Here is a 13,818-nt window from a genome sequence, read left to right as displayed (position 1 = left end):
GAACAAATCTGTTAGATAATTGATAATCCATAGACATTCCTAGAGGGAATTAACCTTCTACTGTCAATCCTTTCCTAAAACAACAATGCCAACAATAATATTCATAAATGCAAATATTGCTAATCACAGCAACAGAGGAGCCAAAGCCCATCAATGGATAATTGGCTTGGTTAATTTGGGCAAGTTAGTGTTCTAACCTTTGTTAGCACTATGCATAGCTCAACGTATTGAGTAAATATAGCCACAGAATTTCTTCTGTGTCTATTCAACAATAAAATGACAATCCATGTTTCTTTGAAAACAGTCCATTAAAATGGAGTTTGGCCTATAAATGTGGTTAAAAACGACCACATGAGTAATATTGGCTCAGTTGATCAGAGAAAGTGGACAAGTTTAATAGCAATTAACTCAAGAATGAGCTGAATTGCATTATAACAGATCACCTTTGATTTAGACAACACAGTACTTGAACAGGTTACTTGAGTATAATATTGTTAAGAAAATTTAACCGGAGGAGAAATTGACAAGAACAATGCCAAAGGTTGTATTTTAAATGGGAAGAAAGCTATCAGCTTTGAAATTAAGTGGTTCCCACTCAGCACTAGAAAGATGACAGGTTTTATTTGCCCAGAAAATCAAAGCTTGCATTGAAAAAATATAATAAATAGCAAACCCAAAAAAGTGATTAATGAATTATTGTTACACACTTAAAAATGTTTCCAATATAATAGCTAAGGAGGGCAAAAAAACCCCTCTAAAACAATCTATCAAGCAATTCCTGAAGAACAATTTTCATCCATTTTGATTATATTTCATAGACTTTCAATCCAAATGAACAAAACTGTATAATAGATATTAGATATAAGTCAGGAGAATGAAAAAAAAATATAGATTTGACAGCTTGATCATTTGAATCAACTATATTACATGAAAACTTTGAATATCTGTTGCTGTTTATATACATTCTAGATGTAGCCAAAACTCAATACATAAGTTTCTACATTCTTACTGCATTTCCTTAATTAATGAGTATGCAGTAGCGATTCCATGAAATGCAATCAGAATTGTGCAAATGGTCATCTAAACAAGAGATATTCATAAGGAGTATGAGGTGCATATGATGGATACATGTATCAATCATTAATGAAATACAGAATCATTATTTGTCAAATCAGAAATAACTAAAGCCCAGCTAAAGACACTATTTTAAATGAACATTTATGCACAAAAGTCTACACATGATAAACACATTATAAGCAAAGATGATTCAGAATTTGTTTAGGACAGGAAAGTTCAAGTGTTAGTGATATGATAGATCATGTGTTCTCAACTAATACATTTAGGTTCTGTTTGTACAGCATACATACACATCTAAATTAATTTCTATTATTCCAATTTTCTGGATTTGTATGACACACTGAATGATAAATTACCTAAGCTGATTGGATTCATTCAACATTATTAGGCTAAACTGTAGTTGGCTGGTTTGCAGTTGATACAGCATATCATAGGAGCACAGCCTCAGGTTGTTTGTCCAATATCGACTTATAGCACCTTCTATGATCACCTAGACATCATTGAGACCTACAGAAGCTGTCCTCTTGCTGTTATCTCAACCCAATAGTGAATGGGTGATGCTAGGAAACACCATAAGTCACTAATGAGGATCTTAATTTTGATCAGGATAGGAAATCTAAAGAACAGAGGTGATTAAAACAGGATAGAATAAAAGATTGCATTTTGTAATTAGCCATGGATAGTGAAACAAATACATTAGACACAGACTCACTCCCCATCTTTGATTTATTTCTCTCTTCCTGTTTTAGTCCCCCCCTACAAGAATAAATGACTTTTAATAGATATCTAGGTAACATTAAAATAAAAGTATAAAGTATGCTTATACATTAACATAAGACTCCCTAATACTGCCACAAGCAGATTTGGCCAATGGGAGATAACCTGAATAACTAATCTCTCTGTCAGCCAAGCATTATGCTGAGATGGGCATAGATCCAACTTGTTCTATCCTGGCTATCCTTAAGGTGGCAATTCAGGTGGAAAATGTATAATATTCCAGCTTGGAGCAGGTTCAAAAGAACTAGAGGGACTCCCTTTTCTGAATGGTAACCAGCAATACAGTTTGTACTCTTTCCAAACATCCTATCAATCTTCTAAAAAGCTAAGGCAGAAGCTGACACGTTCTTTCATTCCACAGTTGCCTGGAGGACATGGCAGGCAGATGGAAATCAGGAAAAAGAAACAATAACTTTGCTCCCCAAACTACATCTTAACTCTTGGCACTTATTATGTTGGCTTTTGGACAGTTGACAAAAAGCCAAGTAACTTCTCACATTACTCCCAAAGTACTAAATCAGCTCTGTGTCAGGTTTAAAGAGATTTTGTGGGTGAGATCTTTTTATGGCCAAGGTTCTGTCTCTGAATGTTGTCACATTCTACAATGTGAAGAAGTTACTGAGGAGATACTCAAATGGAATATTTCCTTCCTAACAACATGTCAGAAGAGGAAAGGATTGGCTATCAAATGTATTGGTCACAATTACAACAAGAAAAGATAGTTAGTTCAAGGTCCTACAAGATTCAAATTACTCTGTAGACTCCTCTAATAAAAGTAATAATGCCACAAAACTGGAAACCCAAAATCAGCCCTTCATCCCCCGAATTCTGACACTTTTAGACAGCAGCAAATGTAATTCTTTATCCTATCAGGTTCACTTACCTACAAGTCTGCCAGATATAATCATTGGGATTGGAGACCTTGCAGTTTTGAAAGCTCCATGGGACAGCTCTCCTTTGCCTTCTTCAGGGTTCAGCTATTAAAAAAAAAAAAAATGTGATTAACAACAGACACATATGGGATGTTGTACAGTAGAAGAGAGTTCTACCTCTCTGCCAGTGCACTGGTCCTCCTACACTTCCCAGTTTTTATTTAGTTTCTAAGCATTGGCTTATCTGTCTTCTAGAAAAGTGCTAAACCATTGTTCAAAAGTAATCCAAATAACAGCTGACTGGCCATAGAAGAGGTTCATGATAAATCAGCAGAGAATCTTATGCACGCTCTCCCCAACCCTGTCAGCTTAGAGACTTGGCAGGTAGAGAGAGAGACCCTAGACTGAAAGAACTTGACTCTACCAATCCCCCCCCCCATGGCCCAGAGGACAGTGTTCATGGACAGATTTCAATGCTATTTTTGGAATAATTTTGACACTGGAATAGCTGGTAATGGACTGAAGATGAGCTGAAGGCAACATCATGAGGACATGGCACTTAAAAGGCTTATTGAGGTATTTTTGTGACATGGTTAGGTCCAAGGGAGGAAAGACCTTGAATGGAAGCTTATTCCACTGGGAAGCAATATATGTAAGTGGACTAAAGGTAGATTCCCACCTGTGCTTTACAATTACACTCTTACAACACTCATATTTTCCTTTGGTCCCATTATATTGGCCTCATTTGGTTCCACCCATGTGTGAGATTAAGTCATTATTGTTAAGTCCCTCTTATTCCATCTTTCAATGACAGACAGACCCAAAACATTTATTATTTTGTTTTGCTTTTCCATATATTATATTGAGGATAACTTCAGATAGTCAGTATTGTAGTGAGTGTGATCAGAAATGAGTTTGGAGACTATTTGGATGTAGGAATAAACCCTCTGCTCTCTAGCCATTTACCCATAGCATGTGCCCTATGTATTAATACCTATTTTCAAGCTTCAAGCAAGGTAGAGAGAAAATAAGTAGACCATTGCTTAATTCAGGGAAGAAGTAAGGGCATGTTTATGTTTTGTTGCCATGCTTGTCATTTCATTTATTCATTAATTCCTCTACCCTTTCCTCTAGGAAGTTTAAAAAATAGTTTTCTACAGTTGACAAAAAGCCTGATGTATGTATCCATGAAATCACCAGGAATCAAGTTCAGTTCAATGGAGACTTTTTACTGCTTTATTGCTAATTATAGATGCCATGGACTCCAGAGCTCAGCTGCCAGGGCTGAGGATCAAATTAGGAACAGCAATTTCAAATGTTGTTCACCCCTCTTGACATATACTTCCTCAGCCACTTGCTGGCTCCTAATAGGAGACACTTTCTATACTGACATTGCATTGTGGATGCTGTATTTCTTGCTCTGTGGCCTTTTCCTTGCCCCCACCGTGTATTATCTCTTTTCTGATGTGAGCTGCTATTGCCAGCCCAATTTAAACTATGTCAGTTTGGCTCTTGCTCAAAGCTCTAAGAATGAGCTATCTGCCTGAAAACCTATAGCTGCATAAAATGTACTGCTTCCATAGGTGATTCTTACCCTAGTATTGTCCTGATATATAATGAACAAGACAATTTAAGTATAGGGACTGTTTTGCTTCCCTCCCCTCCTATGAAACCACTCTAGATGGTGGTTTCCACCAATTACTCTCAATGTGAGAGAAGAATGAGGTGTGTTTTGACAGATGGCTAAAGCAGTGGGTTTCACCATCTGTTAAAATTCACTTTCATTTGTGCACGTGTTGGTACAAATGTATCCAAGGGGAGCCCAACCAATAGCTGATATCAGCTACCACAAGTGTCCTTTTAGACATGGTTTTAGTGCTTACATAGAACACTATTAAACCTGTGTTCAAAAATAACCATAAGAATAGATGTAAGGGGATTGGGCTATGAAACTAACAGGTTGTTCTGTTTCCTTATGTAGCCTTATATAGCAATTGCTGGTGAGCTAGTGTCCTGAAAATAGGAATTGGCTCAGATCTGACAGGTAAGGAGGGAGAGGCTAGTGTGAAAGAACCAGCTTTATTCCTGCCCAGCCTATGATGTTCCTGCAGGACAATGCAGGCACTAAAAAGCAAGGCATGCCTTCATCCTCTTAAAATGTCCTACAACAGCGGATCTGAGTCCAATCCCTGGGAATCACCTAACCACATCCACAAAACAAAGAGCTGGCAAAGCATGTTAGCTTGTAACCATGGTAACATTTCTTTAATCAGAAGGAAAACACTGGGACAGATAAAGATGGCATAGAACAACAAAAGGTGGCTGAGACATAATTGTGCCATGTTATGTACACGTGTGGGAAGCCTTGCCGATAGCAGAGCACCTTTTCCCCTCTCAAGACCAGCAAAGAGCTGTCCCCGACATTTTACCGTATATCCCCCCTTTCTCTCACACCCGCTCTTCGGGGGCCGCTGAAGACCCGCTAAGAGTGAGAAGGAAGGAGTGGCGCGCCCTGAGGATGCTTCCTGGCTTGTACTCCCGAAATCGGTTGGCGGCTCCGCGTCAAGCGAAGCGTCGAGCTGTGTGCAGGCCGCCGCCGCCGCCGCCCCCGCCCGTTTTTCCCCCAGGCTAGCTCTCGGAGCTTCTGTTCCGGTGGCCTCTGCGGAACATAACTGTCAAAGAGCCAGGCTACCACTGCCGCCGGCTCTTCCCCCGCCGCTCACGCCGCGTTGAGGAAACGCCGCCTAATATATATATATAGGCGCCCGGTCCTCGGTTTTCCGCGGGCTGCCGAGAGGCGGCCGCGCTCTCTGGAAAGGGCCTTTCTTTCGCGCCGGCTTTGATGGCGCGCCTATGGGTTACTGCGAGGGCGAGAGCGACGCGAGTGGGAGTACGGTGGGATTGGCCGGTCGCGGGAGCTGTTTCCAGCCCTCCTCCGAAGGCGAGCCGAGGCGACCGGCAGCGGGCGGTGGGGGCTGGGTAGCTGTCACGGTCTGTGTGAGAGGAATGACTAAACGTCGATTGAGGAGCCGTGGAGGCTTTTCGGCGTCTCCTCTCCGCGCACAGTTCACATCTTTCTTGCGCGCGCCGGTGCCCCTCCGCCTCCCGCGGTGTGCCACGCTCCCCCGCCCGCTTCTTAGTCTCTCCTGCAGCAAAATAAGTGTTTTGAGACGAAATTGAAGAATCCAAGTGTTTCCGCTTATTTCCCCGCTTTTCCCGTGCCCATCCCAGGCAAGCGAGCACTCCGGCCCCGTAACCGTTCAATGAAGCAGCAAAGATTCCCGGCCGTTCCAAGTGGGATTTTGTAGGACGAGGAGAAGAAGGAGGTGGTGGTGGTGGTGGAGGAGGAGGAGGAAGAGGAGGAGGAAGTGGCGGTGGAGGGAAGGAGCTGGCAGCATCAGCAACGGCAGCAGGCATATTTAAAAGGAAGCATTTCGGGTCTCGCTCTGCTACTGGGGATTTAAATGTCATTCAAAGCATCCCCAGATCAGCTTACGGCTCCTCTCCGGTTTCCTCCGAAGCGCTGATTTGAGCCCCGAATATTGCATTTCTGCGGCTTACTTTCCGACAAGGTAAGGAGACTGCAAGCGCAAAATGCGCGGCGGCGGCGGCGGCGGCATGGTCACCGGGAGGATAATTTCCCCTTTTTGCCCTGCCCCACACCACCCCATCTTCTCTTCCCACCCCCTTATTTCCAGATACGGGTAGTGTATTTAGGCACGATCTCCCTCCCCGCTTGCCCGTGAGGAAGCGCTATTAAAGCGAGAGCCGGAGGTGGCCTTTGAAATCAGACCCTTTGCTTGATGTAAAAGCTGGGCAAGATCTGACTTTGGTACTTTTTTTACTCTGATGTAAAGAATCTTTAAGACTGTAGTATGCCTAACGCCACTCACGATCTCCAGCCTTTCATTTCTGCGCCCCCCCCACCGCCTTTCTTTTTTTTTCTCCCCGGAAGAGCAGACAGCCATCTAGCCCCTTCCAAGAAACTCGTCATCATCTGGCATTGCCCCCTCCCCCAAATGCTATAGGCTGAGTCCTTTCTAGCCACCGACTGCAAACTCGGACCCCCTCCCTCCCTGGTTTCACACACCATTTGCTATTCTCAAGGAACAAAAAGTCTAGCTCCCCCTCCACACACACACACACACACACACACACACACACACACACACACACACGCATACAGGTGTATGCCTTAGATTCCCATTTAACCTTTTCCCCCCCTTAAGTCCCATTTGATGTTGCACGTTTCTCTCTTTTAAATTAGGTTGCAAAACTACTGCAACCTGCAACTCTTGAAACTTCTGGGGTTGCTATAGTGCAACCCATACACTCAGAAGGGGAACAAAATGTCGCTTAGCCTCTTGTGCCGTACTCTCTTTTAAATGATGCATTTCTTTCTTCCCCTTTAATTTTTTTCCTTCCTTCCTTCCTTCCTTCCTTCCTTCCTTCCTTCCTTCTTTCCCTCTTTCTCTTTTGGCAAGGAAATTTGCTCCATCTCCAACATCAACCACTGCTCCTTTTGATGTTGTGGTACGCCGTGCGCATGCGTTCCACATTAGAATTACTGCACTGCCTAGAATAAGTTGGATCTCTTCTTCTCTTCTACTGAAACCCTAAAATCCTATCAAAAGCTAAAGGGATGCTGAGAGTTCGGAAAAAAGGTTGCTTTGGGATTTGGTCGTTGCCCTTTATAATAACAGTGGTTTGTGCACAGAGGTAAGTGATTAAAGGTTCTCTTCTATGTCCCCCCCCCAGTCCTTCACTTTGAAATGTATTGTATGCTTCCGTTAAACTGGAGGTGCAAAATGCATTTTGAAGGGGGGGGGAGAGAGAGAGAGAAAACAGAAAATGTCTCTGTATTGATGTATTTTTCTCTGTCTCTCTTTAGTGCTAATGATCCTAGCAATATGTCCCTAGTAAAAGAGACTGTGGATAGATTGCTGAAAGGCTACGACATTCGACTGAGGCCAGATTTTGGAGGTAATTCGGTTGCTTTTGTAGAAGAATCTTGCTGCCATGCAATGCCTGTTTCAAACATTGTCAGGGAGCTGCCTCTCTCTAATGCACGGGAATTGTGATTTCTGAAGGTTTCTCCAAGTTAAGTCGATGTTCTCCAATTTTCTCTAACATACAATGACTAGTGTGTGTGTGTGTGGGGGGGGATTGGCCTCATTGTAGGAATATGTGTTGGCAGGCAGTGTACATTGCTCTCTCTAATTTAAACTTTAATTAGGTTTATTGAGATGCTAATGTCCTAAGTTCATCCAGTGCTCATTCATCAAACTATGCCTGTGGTTACAATGAGTATTTTAAAGTACAAATATCCTACAAACTGAATGTACATGTCACTCAACCACCCATGGACTTTCAGAAAAATCTTTCCATATGCATTTAAACCTAAATTTAAATTAGAGTCCTTTGGAATACATACCAAGAGAACATTCAGTTAAGAGAATAGTTTGGAATTTAGGATGGGTTGACTTTGCAAGGCTCTGTTCACCAGGATGAGTCCACAAGGCAAGCAGGAATCAAAGCCCTACTTCCTTTAAAGTCATCCTAATTTCCTCTAGTTGGTCAGGTCTCCTTCTGCCTGGCCAACTAGACCCTTCATCCAGTTATTAATGTAGCACACCTACAGGGAGGAAGGTATAAGCATGTGTGCTAGTTACATAAAGCCTTTCTGCTACTGAGAGAGATCCTGGAAGGAGGTAACTAAGACTGAGAAGTCCTTGTGCCCCACCCCTTCTTGAGCCTGAGCTAATCTTCCCTGAAATGAGTTAAATGGTTAAAGATCACAGTGCAGACCGTCTTATGTTGCAGGTCCTCCTGTGGCGGTTGGCATGAACATAGACATTGCCAGCATAGACATGGTATCAGAAGTCAATATGGTGAGTACTTCAGCTCACTCCCACCCATCTCCACCTTCTACATTGTATTAAGGTCTGGAATATATTACATCCTGTTATAGGGAAGGGGAACCAATGAAAGGTCTGTGGGTTTTGCACCTTTTATTTACATTGGCAGCAATATTTTAGGCCACTCCTTTTCTACCCCCCTCCGCAATATCTGGTCCCTGTTTCTCTTTCTCTCTCTCTCTCTCTCTCTCTCTCTCTCTCTCTCTCTCTCTCTCCCTCTCCCTCTCCCTCTCCCTCTCCCTCCCTCCCTCCCCCCCTCTCTCTCTCTGTCTGTCTCTCGTATGACTCAGTGCATTGATTTAGGACTACCTGTGATTCCTGAATATGAAAACTGTGACCAGTGTATTTTAAGGAATAACAATATATTTGGCTGCATTTTGTATTTGAAATAATATTGAATAATAATACACACAAACATACACATATTCACACCCAAACCCAGAATAAATGAATTTGACAGGCTTCACAAGGGCATTTGAAATGCATACTTTTCTTTTTTTTCAAATGAATGTTTGCCATTTTAATATATTGGGATTGTTTAACTATTATGATTTATAGAGTGTAAAAAGCTGGTCAGATGTATTGACAGTTGTACTATTTAGCAGATACCATTTCAGACATACAGTTAAGAGAGTCATAAGGGAACAATTCTGGCCACTTTTTGCTCATGCAGGATTGCCCCCTGCTGACACAACTTTGCACTGCATCTTGTATTTCTGTAACATTTTTGTTCACTCTTTGGAATCACCGTATGTAATTATTTTAGAATGTTGATGAGGGGACAATGAGATTAGAGTTGACTGTTTCAATATTTTATATGTGTGTTGCTAGTTTTGAAGTATACAGGATTACCATTAGATATAGAAGTAGAAGAATGGGTGTTTGTGCATTTTGGAATAAAATTCAGCTTGCTTGCGGAGTCAAGCTTTTATTGAAAATTCCAGTTTTTATGGTGAGAAAAGCAATTTGTAAAGACTGTAAAAAAATAAGAGTGATTTTTGTAGTATGTTTTAGCAGACACAGATTGCTTTGTTTTTACACAAGCCATTTGAACATAATTTTGGTTACCAGCAGGATGTTAGTTTTCTGAAACAAAAATTATTGAGAAGTTATTCTTGCTGATATAGTGAAGACAGCATAAATCTTGTTACAAAGCTTTTCAATTATCAGATTTTTCAAAAAATAAGCAATTTGGCAATGACTAAGGAATTGTGAAACATGCAAGCCTACATACTGACAAGAAGGCAAAGTCAAATTTAAAGCAAATTAAAATAACATTAACTTTTGTGAAAGCTAAATCAGAGTTAACACAAAATGCTCAATTTGTATTTTTCAAAGTATTTATGTTTGTAATATTTATTCAGAATATTGACTTGACATTAATGAACCCTTTCAATAACTGCTGTGCTGTATTCCCAAGAGTGGAAGAACAATTTTTTTTACAAAAAATATACAGCCACTTATTAATAAGTCTTTAAAGTACAGATGGTATAAAAGATACATTATCAAATGCATCTCTAAATACTTGTGCTAATGTTAAATTTTATTCATGCAAGGTCTTTGATGTTCCAAATTATTTCACCTCTACTAGATTCATTTCTTACCTAAAGTCATTCAGAGTTGAAATATGTCTATGTGCAAAAAAAAAAAAAAAGATTCCTTTTATACTAATTTCAGATTTGGCACAATCTATGGATCATTAAATCCTTTCTTCACAAACAACTCTTTGTTCATGCTGAACTTTTCTCTACTGACTTTATCCATAGTTAAAGGTCATGGTTACACCACATGTATCATAGTTACATTGAAGTTGCTGTTAATTCAGATTCAGAGCTACTTTCAGCTCTTAGGTAAGCTTAAACACGAATGCTAATGGATTCTAAAGTGTGATATAAATTCAGTGTAAAGAATTTGTGCTTATGTGAGGAAAGGACTGAGGAGAAAAATCATATTTTTACATTAATTACCCTTAATTTCTCACCATGGTTAAGGGCAAAATTCAATGAGAACCTATTGGATATAGGCTATATTGGCTATAGTGAATTTATGTGAATCTAAGAGGTCATACAGAGGCTTGCTTAGTATAAGAGTGGTGTTGTTTTTGTATCAAACTTTTTTTCCCAGGAGCAAGAATAATAGTTGGTTATCTGATTGATTCAAATTTCACTTGCAGTATATTTCCTTGGCATTAATGATAGAATGTTCCTAAACCTTGGTAGTGCTGTAATAGAATGTTAAACTTCATAAGGAATAATAATAATAATAATAATAATAATAATAATAATAATAATAATAATAATATAGAGTTGGAAGGGACCTTGGAGGTCTTCCTGCTCAGGCAGGAAACTCTATATACCATTTCACATATAGATTGCCTTCTTGTTGGTTGATATCAGTGATCCTTAGCCTATATGACAAAATAGGTGTTTTGAAATTTTGGAAGTTACCTCTAGGCATACTGTATTTACTTAAAAGTCAGCAGCATTTTGACCAATATATACTGCTCACAAAAATAAAGGAAACACAAACGTATAGGATCCTATACGTTTGTGTTCCCTTTATTTTTTTGAGCAGTATATTTACTCACCAGTAAATGAGTACGTTCTTATTTTGTTTTGAATAAAAAGTTGAGGAGTTAATATAAATCTATGGTTGTTTCTGACAACACCATATCAAGTGATTGACATCTTTACCTGATTCCACTTTCTTAAAAAAAAACATTGTTTATAAGTTTATAATCATGATTAATCATGATTAACAGCCCAAACCTGTTACATAACACAGTAGCCTTCAACCTTTAGGTTATGGCACATTTCAGTTTTTGTTTTGTTTTATTTAAAAAATGGCTGCCATAGGTATGAGCAATCAAATATTTTCTATTAAATCTTTTTTTCCTAAAAAAAGATGTAGTAAAATTTCTAAGAAAGACATACTAGAATATAGATCTCATTTGATTCCACAGTATTCTATTCTAGCTAAAAATCAGTGTAGGTAAAAGTTAATTTCATCAGATCTCCAAGTTCTAAATTCAATTTGTCCAATCAAATTTTCTTTTCATAGGAAGATTACTCCTAAATTATTTTCCCTTGAAACGTACAAAAAAAAATCACTACATACCTACACTGTTAGTATATAAAATCATACAGTGCTAGGCTGTATTAACAGAGGGATAGAATCAAGATCATGTGAAATGTTAATACCACTTTACAAGGCCTTGGTAAGGCCACACTTGGAATACTGCATCCAGTTTTGGTCACCACGATGTAAAAAAGATGTTGAGACTCTAGAAAGAGTACAGAGAAGAGCAACAAAGATGATTAGGGGACTGGATGCTAAAGCATATAAGGAACGGTTGCTGGAATTGGGTATGAACAAAGAGAAGGACGAGGGGGGACATGATAGCAGTGTTCCAAAATCTCAGGGGCTGCCTCAAAGAAGAGGGAGTCAAGCTATTTTCCAAAGCTCCTGAAGGCAGGACAAGAACCAAAGAGAGAAGCAACCTAGAACTAAGGAGAAACTTCCTGACAGTTAGAACAATTAACCAGTGGAACAACCTGCCTCCAGAAGCAGTAAATGCTCCAACACTGGAAGTTTTTAAGAAGAAACTGGACAGCCATTTTCCGAAATGGTATAGGGTTTCCTGCCTGAGCAGGGTATTGGACTAGATGACCTCCAAAGTCCCTTCCAACTTTATCATCATTATTATTATTAAATACATTATAATCTAAACCTATTGATCCAAACTCATACATTCTTAATGACTGATTCCTTCTGGGTCACACCTAAATCCTTTTTATCTTCTATTTACATACACTTATCTTTTCAGATAAATTTTCATCATGACCTATGGCCATTTGCTTTTGTATCAGGTCTCCTTTCTCTCTTTCATCTCCCTCTAGATTGCCCCCTGCTCCACCAGAATGTTCTACCATCATTTCCATCTATTTAAGACAATTTTTCCTTTCTACTCTTCCTTTCTTTTGAAGTTGTAAAACAGCAGACCTCTGACCTTCATCTCTCCACACTTTTTCCCATTTCTGAAGAAAGATCAGAAACATGTGGACCCTAGAGCAGGGGTGTTCAAACTTGGCTCTTTTATGACATGTGGACTTCAACTCCCAAAATTCCTCAGCCACTGTGTCTGGCTGAGGAATTCTGGGAGTTGAAGTCCACAAATCATAAAAAGATCAAGTTTGAACACCCCTGCTCTAGAGGAATAGTGGAAAGAGAAAGAAGAGTAATTGGGATTTTGATTCTTGATACTTGTACAAAGTAAAAAAAAATTGTCTAGGTGGTGATGACATAAAAGACAGAGGACCTTGACAAGCATCAAGGTAGTATCCTAGAGGCACCATTCTGTCCATAGTCAATTGCCAACCACAGCTATAAAGGTTATTTATTATCATTTAATGTTGGCATTAATTTACTGTTTACATAATCTTGGTCAGAAAAGTTAAGAAGATGCTTCTCATATATATTTGAGCATGTTTGTTCATGAAGAAACATAAATATAGTTTCTATCTCAAGTTATATTGCCAAGGGTATTCAGCGATTATATACAAAATTTGTTGAAGATACATTTGAAGTAGCATATAAGTAATTTAGTACAACAAATAGTCATTTCTCCTAAATACAATTGTCAAAAGCAATTACAATGACATTAGCAGTTGCAATATTTTAACATTGATAACATTCAGTATCAACAAGAATTTCAACAAGGGTAAATTAATTACATTAATTTAAGGTTTTTATTTTTTATGTTGTTGGTACTAACAACCCAAATGTTTCTTTTCAAGAGTATTTCTTCCCCTAGAATAAACATTTTCTATATAAAAATGTATGATCTTAAAAAAAAAACTTTGGACAATAATCAAATCTGTTCTTCCGTTCTCCCTATAGAGGACCTATTTTAATATGTGTATTTTAGGTTGAGGTTGTACATTTTGCAAGAGATATCGGAGACATGAAACCAGAATAAAGCTTATAATTTACAATGTCTGATGGGATCTTCCTGAAAATACCATCTCAGAAATTTCTTAGCAAGTTCATATACTGTATTCAGAGAAGTTATACTAAGAAATGCTCCTATTTAGGAAAAGGAGGTGGCTGGGGGAGAGAATTATGTAGAACTGTAGCCAAACGGACTTATCACTGAATACAAGGGAGGCTGAAGT

General features: G+C 39.2%; 1 protein-coding gene across 7 annotated transcripts in view; it reads left to right on the top strand.

Moving 5' to 3' along the window:
• The first annotated feature begins 5,281 nt into the window (after positions 1-5,281).
• The window catches only part of GABRB2 (gamma-aminobutyric acid type A receptor subunit beta2), a 126,497-nt gene continuing 117,960 nt past the window's right edge, over positions 5,282-13,818 (top strand). For 3 of the 7 annotated variants that reach the window (XM_039343591.1, XM_039343633.1, XM_039343607.1), the window contains exons 1-4: positions 6,075-6,298; positions 7,289-7,445; positions 7,618-7,709; positions 8,550-8,617. In XM_039343591.1, the coding sequence (XP_039199525.1) occupies positions 7,369-7,445; positions 7,618-7,709; positions 8,550-8,617 (237 nt within the window). In that variant the 5' untranslated portion in view covers positions 6,075-6,298; positions 7,289-7,368. Of the gene's footprint in view, positions 6,299-7,210; positions 7,446-7,617; positions 7,710-8,549; positions 8,618-13,818 lie in introns of all 7 variants that reach the window. The other 4 variants (XM_039343597.1, XM_039343625.1, XM_039343650.1 and 1 more) reach the window with 4 other exon arrangements.

This window comes from Crotalus tigris, unplaced genomic scaffold (assembly GCF_016545835.1).
Source record: "Crotalus tigris isolate CLP2741 ecotype Arizona unplaced genomic scaffold, ASM1654583v1 scf7180000017551.9496454, whole genome shotgun sequence".
NCBI classification, from domain to species: domain Eukaryota; kingdom Metazoa; phylum Chordata; class Lepidosauria; order Squamata; family Viperidae; genus Crotalus; species Crotalus tigris.
The sequence above is the reverse complement of the archived record's forward strand: the minus strand, read 5'-3'. Positions and strand labels throughout refer to the sequence as shown.